The sequence below is a fragment of the Takifugu flavidus genome, chromosome 15 (assembly GCF_003711565.1).
Source record: "Takifugu flavidus isolate HTHZ2018 chromosome 15, ASM371156v2, whole genome shotgun sequence".
Classification (NCBI taxonomy): Eukaryota; Metazoa; Chordata; class Actinopteri; order Tetraodontiformes; family Tetraodontidae; genus Takifugu; species Takifugu flavidus.
This window is the reverse complement of record NC_079534.1, coordinates 6,473,762-6,485,745: the sequence shown is the minus strand read 5'-3', so window position 1 is coordinate 6,485,745 and position 11,984 is coordinate 6,473,762. Positions and strand designations below refer to the sequence as shown.

General features: G+C 44.8%; 2 protein-coding genes across 3 annotated transcripts; one reads left to right on the top strand and one right to left on the bottom strand.

The window, feature by feature from the left end:
- Window positions 1–511: 511 nt before the first annotated feature.
- Window positions 512–6,796, bottom strand: LOC130538437 (protein phosphatase 1L). The gene is made up of 4 exons (XM_057056014.1): window positions 5,929–6,796; window positions 3,865–4,033; window positions 2,360–2,521; window positions 512–2,216 (listed from the first exon to the last, which is right to left on the bottom strand). The coding sequence occupies exons 1-4, from the start codon at window positions 6,325–6,327 to the stop codon at window positions 1,861–1,863; spliced, it is 1,086 nt and encodes a 361-aa protein (XP_056911994.1). The 5' UTR covers window positions 6,328–6,796; the 3' UTR covers window positions 512–1,860.
- Window positions 6,797–6,829: 33 nt separating this feature from the next.
- otol1a (otolin 1a) lies at window positions 6,830–10,151 on the top strand. 2 transcript variants are annotated; one of them, XM_057056007.1, is made up of 6 exons: window positions 6,830–7,704; window positions 7,971–8,057; window positions 8,146–8,601; window positions 8,679–8,768; window positions 8,909–8,980; window positions 9,107–10,151. In XM_057056007.1, the coding sequence occupies exons 3-6, from the start codon at window positions 8,154–8,156 to the stop codon at window positions 9,943–9,945; spliced, it is 1,449 nt and encodes a 482-aa protein (XP_056911987.1). In that variant the 5' UTR covers window positions 6,830–7,704; window positions 7,971–8,057; window positions 8,146–8,153; the 3' UTR covers window positions 9,946–10,151. The 2 variants fall into 2 exon arrangements, with proteins under 2 accessions (XP_056911987.1, XP_056911988.1); XM_057056008.1 differs by having other exon boundaries at window positions 6,830–8,057.
- The last annotated feature ends 1,833 nt before the right edge of the window (window positions 10,152–11,984 follow it).

The window sequence follows — 11,984 nt, the reverse complement described above, 5'->3', positions numbered from 1 at the left end:
ACCAACAATTTCAGCAACTCATTTGATCACGGACAGTTTTACAGTGAAGCCCAATGGGCGCCCAGGGGACTTTTCCAATCAGAGGAAAAGAACTTTCGTTAGTATGCACATTGTGCGTATTAATGCATCCCAGAGCAAAGGTTCATGTGCAAAATGGCACTTAACACGAGAAGACATAACTTTGGTATAATTACAAGGCAACTGAGTCGAAGTGGAAGTGGAATTTAAAAAGCAAAGTGCAAACTCAAGTCCTTTAAAACTGAGAAAACGGGTTGGCTGCGTCATACAAGACCAGTTTAATAACCCTTTCTTCTGCTTCTGTCTCTCTCAGCTGGTTTCACTGACAATGCTTTACCAAATGTGTTTGCATGCCCCCCTTATCTGTCTGGCCATTGGTAGTAGGGTGGTACTTGGTGGTCAGACTCATAGGGTTTCTCATCTGGGGAAAACCTTGATTGTCATAGATGCTGTGTAAATAAAGTGCAATTCAAATAAAGCCCAGAGAGGACCGTTTTAAGGAGAGTACGAGTTTAATACTGATATTTTTACTGTACATACAGATTTTTATCATACAATGTTCATCTGTGCATGGACGGTTTTCTGAAATCAAGTTCTGAGGAACAAGAAAAATGAATTTAAATGCTGGCAAAAATGTGCCAGACACCAACAATAAATAAGGCATCGAGGAAAACAGATGAATTAAAACAAAGGCATCGATAAATGGCGATAAGGTCATGAAACAACAGTAACAAATGTTGAACATATGAGTCTCAAGTATGTTTCACTGTGACCGCCCTTCACAGTTGTCAGTGACGCCAGTGTTGCTTCACAATCATGGCGCCTAGAGCTACTAGTTTACAGGATGTACAACTCATGTGTCATCTGGTAGTGCACGTGAGGGTTGCACCCCAAGTTTCATGTGCGTGCTGCATGGGTGCGAGGAAAGAAAACCGCAGTGCAAAAGGTCACAGGTCGAGCAAATTAGGCTGCATAATAACTGTTTTATATAGGCTCAAAGGTCTGATGAAATGTTTATAAAAAAACGATGACGAATCTTTTAAAATGTGCATTGCACTGCATGTCCTAGACAGTGTGTCAGTCTGAAACTCTCAGTTTGGACAGCAGATTTGATAGAAATGTTTTGAACAGCGGGATAATCACATCCACTTTGGGCAAACACAATAAAAACAGCCGTTATGTTGCCACAACTCATGCATGCCTTTCATATTCTTGTTTTCTGCCGAATTTACAGTTTTCTGGTGACTCTCAAGGTTTGTTTTAAGACCCAAAGGCTGCCTAAATATTTAAAATTGCCCTCTTTTGACATTTACTCATTAGCTTTCCCTTTTGTTTTTGCCATATTTGTTTTCCTTCCAACTTCTATCAATCAAATCTATTAAGTCGGTGACCCAGAACTTCGCTTTTGGATGAACCAAAGGTTTTCTTTTACCATATCTGTAAAGGTTTCCCCATTGAACGTTGTCACAAACACATGCGACGCCCGAAAGCATCAGTCGGTTAATACAACATGCTCGACTTATCAGTTACATTTTCATCGGATTCATGTGGCTGCACAGTAACTGTTTAGTAGGCACTGACTGCAGCCTCCAGCCGAGCTGTGCCGCTCACCTGCACGTGCAGCAAACAGTCGATCAGTCACAGTATATTGTGCGCTGGTTAAGAGAAACCTCTAGTTTAGCATGTTTGCATCTCTGCTGTCTGTATTCACTAAGATGGCAGATGTTTATGACATTTATGCTGTGTTTAAATGCCCTTAACGTAATTAGAAACCCTCAAAAGGAAACTTATTCTTGTTTTTCTGCAGTAAAAGTGTGACTAAAATCGAAGTCTCATGCTGGCCTACTCCCCGGCCTTGGTCCCCCCTCCTGAGCCACTTTTAAACTTCACTATCATGACTGTGATGTTGTCGGGACAGCCACGGTAGAAAGACTGCAGAACGATGCTTTTGGCGCCGAAGTGAGGCTCGTCCAGACGCTCGCGGACGAAGCGGACGGCCTCCTCGTTGCTAAACGCATCCCACAGCCCGTCGGATGCCAGGATCATGAACTCTGGCTGCAGTTTGTCCAGGTCAAAGGTCATGATGTCCGGGTCAGGGATCACGACATTGAGGTTCTTCAGTGGGTAATCACCCAGAGAACGGGACATAGCCAGGATTCCCTGGACCCTCCAGGATCCGTTAAAACTGATGAAGCCCCCTGGATTCAAAGATATAAATGATAAAACCTGATGAACTATTAAATTTTAATCATTTTAACAGCACTTTATTGAACAAACTGCTGCTCCAGAATACACCAACAGATGCTATCCAAGCACAAGTGCAGTCAAAATCCTCGCCTACCTGCCCTCTTGATCCGCTTTCGCTCTTTGAGCTGATAGGGCTTGTGGTCATGTGACAGTGCGACCGCATTCCCATCCTTGTCACACAGCACCCCGCGAGAATCTCCCACATTCGCCACCGTCAGTTCCCTGTCTGACAGCAGCGCCACCAGACACGTTGTTCCTGCCAAGGGAGAGGGAAAGCTACGAATGAGGAGGATAACAGAGGCGCATAAGAACACCTTCAACGTAACCCAGTGAGAAAATAAATGACATCTTTTGGACTGTGTGCAGGTATTGTGCAGAAAAAGTAAGCATAGTTTGCCATAGTTTATGCTGATTGACACACTACATAAATCAAAGAGAACAGGCCAAAACATATAGAACAGGCAAGAAAACTGCCGAGTCTGGTCTCCATTCATTAATTATAGATTAGATCAGCCTCAGTGAGGCAGCCATGTGCAGCAGCCTAATGTTCCAGCAGAGCAACCTCACATGGGTGTTAGGGAGAAAAGGATTAGTTTTCGCCCCGTGTTGTTGCCTTCAGGGGAATGAGACGGAGACTCTTGTTTTACTTGCTGCAAGGGTAACCACAGGTCTGCAGTGTGATCTACAGAGGTGCTGATGTTGATATCAGATTCGGGTGGAGTGTTCGCAGACAAAAGCAGAACTATATGTCTAGAACAGGGGTGGGCAAACATTTTGATTCGTGGGCCACAATGGGTTCTAACATTTGACAAAGGGGCCGGACCAGGAGCAGATGGATGGATGGAGTGCTTTGGTAACCTCACCTCATTGGAGAAAAAATACACATCTTGGGATATGGAGAAAACATGTGCTTTAATTTCAAATGAAAATGAAGAGAAGCATTACAACAAAATATCTGACTTTGGAATGAGTCTTAAAACACTTAAAATCAAATGAATAAAATGTGCCTTTTAAAAAAAAATTAATAACCATTTCTATTTTAAAGCACTGAAAGTTCTGTTATCCTTCAGGATATCACCATCACTCTCCTCCTGACTGTCTTTTTTCTAGTGGGAAAACACCAGAATTGCAGTGAAAATATAACATTAACAAGGTTTATTCATTTAATTTTTCAAGTTTGGCGGGCCGGATTAAAACGTTTAACGGGCCGCGTGTGGCCCCCGGGCCTTAGTTTGCCCATGCCTGGTCTAGAAATTGGAACGGAACATTCCAACAGCAGGCACATCTGTCTTAATATCAATCACAACGATAGCTCTCTTACGCAGGCAGTTAAAGTAGGTCTAAGTTTCAGACAGGCAGTTTCTGCATGCGAGTATATGTAGAAAGAACATTTTGAACCCAACATTGGGAGTGTGATGAGACGATTTCATACAGCTCCACAGCTCGGGTAGGTGCCCTTGAACGCAACATTTAACAATATCAAGTAGGCTTTAAGTGTCCTTTTTAAGCCCTTTTTCAACATCAGAAGCAAAATAAACCATACAAGCTAAAAAGAAGTTTCTACTGAACTTCTACCCGCAACAAAGTTGGAGAGCTAACCTGCTTCGTCATGGTTGGCGGAGAGCTTTTCCAGCATTTCCCGATCCACACTGAGAATGCGCTGCTCCAGAATGCTGGCGTGAGACAGGCCGCCCTCTCTTTTTTCCAAGGCCTGCAGCTGCTGCTTCAGGGTCTCCGGCAGGTGGGCCTTCACGTAATCTGCTGCAGCCTAGAGGATTCCCAGAGAGCCAGAAATGTTTAGGCAGTCAAAGGTAGCGCGCCTGGAGATAATCTAGTTTCAAATTCATACAAAACATTCAAAACCTCAACTGACTGCAGCACTTCCAATAATTTACAAAATTAAAAACCTTAATTTCGCTGCCAAAATGCCCATTATGTTAATGCTGTCAAATACAATCTGTGTTTGCACCCTTGTAACCATAGAAATTTATTCAATTATGTTTCATATCATCAAGAGAGTTTGTAGCACTTGGAGTAATAAATCCAGTTAGATGCAGCAAGACTGCAGTACAAATGTGTAGTACAAAGGAGATCTATTCCAAAAGCTTTCTGTTCTTCATTTCATGCATGTGATTAGTAACTGCTAGCTTAGCTAAAAACCCCAGTAAAGCTAGCTGTATTGTTTTCTGCATCCACTGGTGCAGCCACTCCCTTCCTTCTTCCTACTTCCTTTGCTGCTTGACAAGTGTACTCATTTATTTATGTAAGTGGAAAGAGGGGGGGGGGGGTAGAGAGGGAAATAGAGCAAGGGAGAGAGGTAGAGAGAGCAAGAGAGAGACAGATGATCGGGAGAAATGTAATTCCAATTCTAATCAGCTGAAAATGCCAGTGCATCTAAATGACTCCAATATTTCACTGCTTGAGGTTTTTATGGATGAATAAAAAATGCTGAACCTGCCATAAATTCAAATTTATACAGTAGAGGAGCATGGAGGCCAGTGAAAACCCACAGTAAATCAAGAAATGGTGCATGGTGACTTTATGGAGGAAAGGGGGAGATGGAGTTTGAGAAATTCCCTGCATATTTTCAGGACCAGAAACACTGCACTGCCAGAGACTGCCTTCCCTATCTGCACATATTTGGTTTGGCTGAAGTCCTTTAATTTGACTCTGTGTGTTTGTGTTTGTGTGTGTGGGGGGGGGGGGGGGAGATCCTGCCTAGATAACCCAGGAAACTGCACTCAGATGCACCATCAGGGTATAAATGCATGCATTAGTTTCTATAGTGACTGATTTTTTTCTTTATGTAACAACTTCCTTAATCTGTTTTCAACATAGTATTGACGACTGACTTTCGGTGGTTGATAGCTAAAGTGACTACATTTTTTGACTGGTTTAGGGGCAAAAAAATAAAAAGAATGACTGAATCAAACAGAAAATGAACACACAGGAAAAAGAGAAATTTCTAAAGGCAAGGGGAGGAGCGAGCAAAAAACACTTGACATGACAACAGGAACAAGTAAATATTTGTTGAGGAGGAGAAAAAGGTTTTCTTGTTTGTCAGCGATTGCCCAGTAACCTAAATTAGAGGCAGCTCACAAACACATTTTACCTGTGCAAATATTATACAAAGATAGAGAAAGATGTGATGTTACTTCATCATAGACCACAAGAGCTTAAAAGTTGCAGGTTTTCCTCAGCTAACTGGAAAGACTCTCAACATGCCTTCTGCTAATATCTGTTTTCAAAAAAGTCAGTAATCAATGCACACTGGGCAGGGGCTCTCTCTCTCTCTCCCACACACACACACACACACACACTGGAGGAGGGTGGTGACAGATGGGGGAGCCAGATGGGAGCCCAGAACATGTGGTCTGGTTGCAGCCATGGCAAAACCAACACAATGGATTGGAATGATGTGGACCAAGTCACACACACCCTTTGCTTAAGACCTCCCAACACCCCCAAGTCAAGTGTCTGAGTGACAACAGTAGAGGTGTTGACCCAAAAGGATAAAATGATGAGGGTGGGGGGGCATGGGTGCTGCCTAACAAGTTTTATTACGATGTAACCCTTGGTGCAAAAAGCGACCTCCTCACATGAGCATAAACGGATGCTGAGGAGGTTCTCAGTAGTGTCCCCCCACCCACCATCTCTGCCTACCTCTCCACCGTGACCGTCAAATATCCCGAATATAGACGGATGGCTCTTGTTGAGGATGTCTGTGAGCACCTCGAAGCGGTCCTCCATGTGATCTCGCCTCCCCTGTATGGAGTACACGGCCACGTTGTTGTTCTTGAACTCCCACGTCTTCGAGAACTCTGCATCCAAGACGTTCAGGCCTCCCAGACGATCATTTTGCATCATCTCCGCCACCTTCCCCTTCACCATCTTCACGGCATCCCGGCTGGATTTGACGATGGTCTTCACCTCGTCGGTGTGGAAGAAATAGCTCCACAGCGCCAGGCTGATGCACAACAGGAACAGCGTCTCAGGCCTGAGGAGAAAATAACGCATGATCCGACCCAGAAGAGACAGAAGCGTCATTGTGTCTCCTATCATCACACGCAAACAAACTGCAGTCGGTCTCTCCCCTCTTCTGCACAATTCACTCCATCCGCAACACGGAACTCTACAGAAATCGATTCCCTGCCGCGACGGAGGAACCAGGCAGCATTTCCAGGTGTATTTCACAGGCCCGCCTTCGAGTCAAGCTGGATTTACGCACGATGGGCGGCTGGCTGCCGGACACCGGACCGAGAGGCGCAGAACAAAAGCGGGCAGGCCACCTTCATCGACGCGGCTGGATGTTTTTGTCCTATCTTCGGCTCTCGGAACAGCTGCAAGCGGACTGTCTGAGTTGAAGCGACCTCCTACATCCCATTGCTGGGTGACGAACTTTCTGGGATAGACCAGCACCGGAGAGAGACATTGGAAGAAAGCGACGACGTAACTACGAGATGTCTCCTTTATTCCCGCGTTTCTCCACTCAGGTACGAGTCTTTCTGTCTCCGCATCATCGCTGCATTTCTCGCCCAGATTGTCTCGTGTTTTAGCGTAATCAAGTACCGTAAGAGGATCACCGGAAGTGGTCCACGAGTTTCGCAATAAAGCGAAACCGGTCAGGTGCCGCCGATGTCTCGAAGCGGTATTTTACTAATGAGAATCTTATTTTGAAAGTACCTAGCGGAACTAAGGTGCTGTAATCTGGGCACTTTACATGCTCGAGCAGTGCGCAGTTGCAAAGGTCTCTGACGGTTACTGCTAATTCTAATGATGACGTCATGGAGCGACATAGTATACCGTATTATTAAAGTAAGCCAAATATGCTCTCGCTTTCTCTTTCTATCTCTCTGCATCATATCAGAGTGAGAGTGAAATCATCGCAAAGGATTGCAAAATATTGTTGAAGCAGAAATATATCTCGCGCACGCGCACACGCACGCGCCCCCATTATTATCGCGTCGAATCACTTTCTACCATCTAGTGGCTTAATGGAGTATCACGTTCTTGCGGGTTAATTTGTGCTCAGTTCATAAAGATCCTAATATATGCACAACTCTGAAGAGTTGAATTCCTTTCACCGTTTTTCACACGCCCCCCCATTTGTCTTCTACGTTTATGACGCACCGTTTTAAAGTTGTTCAGCTTATATGTGGTATTTAATTATTCTAAATGAATTTTATTTCCCCCCCTTTGCATATTTTGACATGCATATGCAACACTATGTTCCATGGAGCCACGGTCTCTTTTGCCTAGTTAGGTCAAGGAAAGTTTGGATCAAAGTTGCCACCCTATCTGTTTCTGGACATCCATCCCTGTCCCGTCGGTTTCACGGCGATCCATTTCCAGCTTTGTGGCCGTGCCAGACAGAGTGGTTATCCAAAGGTTTTGTACCTGGCAGCTCCCAACTAAGTTGTCATTCACCGTCGACAAACCGTAAGCTTTTGTTTATAATGTATGCATGCACATGCTCGGCAGACATCTTTATGCATACAAAGTGCGTGTGGGAACAAAGCTGCAGCCATGTGCATACTCCTGGGTCCTGGATTCATATCCTATGTCACAAAGCATAAAGTGTTTCCTTGTTTATTACCTGCTTTATTTCATATCCCTCAGGAGTCATGTAATCTGTTCTCCCCAGCCCACCTGCCTCTTAATAACCCTGGTGTTTTCTGTCTTTTGTTGTTTCACGGCGACATCAGGCAGCCAAGAGAATAAAAAGAAGAAGGGCGCCTCGATCACTGGCTGAAGGGGATGGAATAACGAGCGAACGCCGTCTATACCAGCAGGTAATACGCAGGTGTAGCTCAGTTTTATCTACTGTGTTGCCATCATATCTGTCACTTCTTCTGTCTTTCCTTCTGAATTGTGTGGAAGCCTCCAGTATGTCCTCCGTGCATCTAGTCCTCCTGACCCTTGTCGCGTCGATGGCCGTTCTGACCGCCAGCGGCAGAGCTACGCGCTGGCCCAAACCTCAGAGCGCCAAAAAGCCCCCACGGGGTGGTGGCAGCGGCGGGGCAGGCGGCGGAGGATTCGTACAGGCCGCCGCCACGACGTCCTTTTCCAGCATGCACACGGATGAGACGACGGAGGTCATGTTAGACGCGCACTCCCTCGCCCCCACAGACAGCACAACTTACGCCGTCGACACTTATCCCACCGATTTCCACGTGGACGCCATCGCACCCCCAGGAAACAACCTTGAGAATTACACCGTTGACTACAACGAATGTTTCTTTAACGTCTGTGAATGTTGCCCACTGGTAAAGGGAATCGTGGGACCAATGGGGGAAAGAGGGCCCCCAGGGTCACCTGGAGAAAGGGGCCCTCTGGGTAAGATGGATTAATGTTCTCAGGAAAAATTACATTTTTGTGTCAAAACTCTCCAAAGTATTGTTTTCTTTTAACAGGGTTGCCAGGACAGAAGGGAGAAACTGGGCCCAGAGGACCCCCTGGACCAGCAGGGCTACCTGGAGCCAAAGGGCTCAACGGTGACAAAGGTACAACAGCGCTTAAGAGCAGAGGTTGGGGTGTCTCTCTGTTCCCCTTGCTTTGACCTTCTCTCCTTTATTCCAAGACACTGTTTTTTTGTACTTTGTGGATGTCATTTCCTACGCAACTTTTGTCAAAACTGCCATAGGTGAAAGAGGTGGACGAGGACTGGGGGGTGATCCTGGTGCCCCGGGGATCCCAGGAAAACAAGGAGAAACAGGCATGAGCTATAGAATATATAGAATATCTAAGATTGTCTGATTTCACACATTGATTTGATTAAATTAAGTACGTATTTAACATAAATTATTAATTAATGTGAAAACAATCTGCATATATATTATAGGTGACCAAGGGCCCAAGGGAGAGAAAGGTGAACGTGGCTTCAGTGGTCCAAAGGGGGACCCAGGAGAAAGAGGACGGCCAGGTTTAAATGGGACTGGCGGCTTCCCTGGGCAAGATGGCTCCCCGGGGTTATCAGGACCAAAGGGTCAAAAAGGAGAACAAGGACTTTCTTGCGAATGTGTATCAGGTGAGAAGGATAAGCCTGGTTTTAAGGGCGAGATGGGTCCCCCAGGTCTGAGGGGAATTGATGGTGAAAAGGGAGCCAGAGGGGAGCCTGGGCCTCCGGGAGCAAAGGGGGACAGTGGTGCTAGAGGGCCACCGGGACCTCCAGGAGCCAGGGGCATGGCAGGAATGAGAGGGGAGCGGGGACCTAAAGGTGTACGTGGGCCTCGTGGGCTTAAAGGCTCCCCAGGTGAGAGCCTGGAGCCGGTTCGCTCAGCCTTCAGTGTGGGCTTATTTCCAAGCAGATCCTTCCCTCCCCCCAATCTGCCTGTGAAGTTTGATAAGGTGTTTTACAATGGGGAAGGCCACTGGGACCCGGCACTAAACAAGTTCAATGTCACCTACCCAGGAGTGTACTTATTCAGTTACCACATCACTGTGCGCAGCCGGCCTGTGCGTGCCGCCTTAGTGGTTAATGGCATAAGGAAGCTACGGACCAGGGATTCTTTGTACGGCCAGGACATTGATCAGGCATCCAATCTCGCGCTGCTGCATCTGAATGAAGGCGACCGGGTGTGGCTGGAGACGCTGAGAGACTGGAATGGGGTTTACTCCAGCAGCGAGGATGACAGCACTTTCTCTGGATTCCTACTTTATCCAGACATTGTAAATCTGTGACCTTGCATGAAAAGACCACAGCTGCAGCTTGTCCCACTTTTGAAGTTAAATGACTTAATAGTGCTCTTTTGCTTCTGCTGTCACGCTAATCAGACAGAATGCTTTGCCAGCTTTACTGTATTTTAAGACATTTGGGGCTCTCTTCTCTTCAGTTATCGTGCTGCGTTCAACAATTTGTAAAATGCATTAAAAGAACCCTGCTTGAATTAGATGACTCATTAATTTATTTCCTTAGGACCAAGACCAATTTTCAACCCATTAATGAGTACTATCAGAAAATATCAAATATTCAATTACACCAATTTCCCACTAGAGGGGGTAAGATAGCTGCGGTTTTTAAAGAGACTTAGATTAGAAAATACAGTATAAAAGATAGGCCCTTTATCAAAAAAATAATTGTATATCATTATTTGTGTCATAGTTAATGATAGCATTTTTATTAGATTATTATGTCGTTTTATGTTATAGCAGTGTGGATCCAAATCTTCTCCCCATTCATCAACACCACATATGTGATTTCTACTATATCTATATTCTTGAGTAAATATGCTTTATTTTACCTCCATTAAGGGGGAACTTAAAGGTTTTACACTATTAATTACAGAAATTCCTCATGCATGTACTAAACAATTGTTATTGGCATGCAGGTGTCTTTCAAATTTACATTTTAAGGGTTGACATTTCCTTAGATTCTGAATTTAAGCCTGTTGCATATATTAATAACAAAACATCTACAAATAGTTAGAAATGTACAGAATTTGTGAATGTTGCATTTTTTTAAATGCAGAGAGGGAAGACTTCTTGCATGGGAATTGGAATATTATTTTTTCAGGAAAGGTCATCTAAAAAAAGACCCGGAACAAACACCCGGTGTGATAAGAAATTCAACTTTAGCAGGGTACATGTACATTTTATGCAGGACATTAAAGAAAACTCACACAAATCCAGTTCAAAGGGATAGCCTATGACAGCTTCATCTAATGAAGGGCAAATATCCACTATAAATTCTCCTTTAATGTGTGCTACTGTGGACGCTGGTGTGTAAGTGTGAGGCTGTGTGTGTTAGATGTAATTCTGCCTGTTTGTTTATAGGCCCACTGATGCGTGTGTGTGCATTTTTGTATTTCCCACTACTCTGTATGAAAATATAAATAACTACCTTGGCGGTGTGTGCAGTGTAATCTGCTCCCGCCAGGCTGGATTCCCACTGTGAGAAAGACAGTATATTGTTCCTGCAGCACCGCAGATAACAACTCATTAGCATAGTGAATCATTTGGCTGCAAGAGCCACTCTGCCACCCATCTGCACTGAGCTGATAAACATGCACGCACACGCTCCCACATGCACGCACACACACAAAAACTGCTCTTATTGACTTCCTTTCAATTGCTCATAAACACTCCCTGTATCCCTCTATTATTTTTTTTTGAGGATGTGTGTTTTTGGAGAAGGTAAACGTTGGGCAGAGATCCCCTGGAGTCAGTGCCTGCACAGCGACAGCAGAGCTCACAAGAGGTCTCCAAACACCTGGATGTCTCTGAGGCTCTCTGGAAGTAATTATAATCTTTTTTTTAACCTCTCTTTTTCCTTAAAAAAAAACAACCTATAAGAGCTCCCGATAGATGTACCGGTTTGCCAGTTATGGAAACGCTTCCAGAAAAGTATGCTGCAAACTTAACAAACCTTTACAGGGTGACAAACTTCTGATTGCATGGGAGTAATTCAGACTTTCAACCAATATGGCTGTGCATTATATGCGCAGACTAACGCAGCAAATTCTGTCAGAAGCACTTTCACAATGGCAGGATATCCTGGAGGTCACTGAGGCATGTAAAACTCCACAGGAAGTTGTCACTTGTAGAGAGGAAGTGAGGATTCCAGTGTTCTTGGGGGAACATTTACAGGTTGTGGTTTAAAGCCTATCATGAGGTGGGAAAGAGTGGGATTGTTGTGCAGTTTGTGTGTAAGTGGTAAAAGTGAAGCAGGGCATGATTGTCATATTTCTAGTGCAGAATAATTAACTGGGGGGAACTTGAGC

Coding starts and splice junctions, on each gene's coding strand:
- LOC130538437 (XM_057056014.1), bottom strand. CDS start 6,327: ATGATAGGAGACACAATGACGCTTCTGTCTCTTCTGGGTCGGATCATG. Junction 4,034..5,928: donor TTGACGGTCACGGTGGAGAG/GTAGGCAGAGAT, acceptor GGAATCCTCTAG/GCTGCAGCAGATTACGTGAA. Junction 2,522..3,864: donor CGCCAACCATGACGAAGCAG/GTTAGCTCTCCA, acceptor CTCCCTTGGCAG/GAACAACGTGTCTGGTGGCG.
- otol1a (XM_057056007.1), top strand. CDS start 8,154: ATGTCCTCCGTGCATCTAGTCCTCCTGACCCTTGTCGCGTCGATGGCC. Junction 8,602..8,678: donor TGGAGAAAGGGGCCCTCTGG/GTAAGATGGATT, acceptor TTCTTTTAACAG/GGTTGCCAGGACAGAAGGGA. Junction 8,769..8,908: donor AGGGCTCAACGGTGACAAAG/GTACAACAGCGC, acceptor AAACTGCCATAG/GTGAAAGAGGTGGACGAGGA.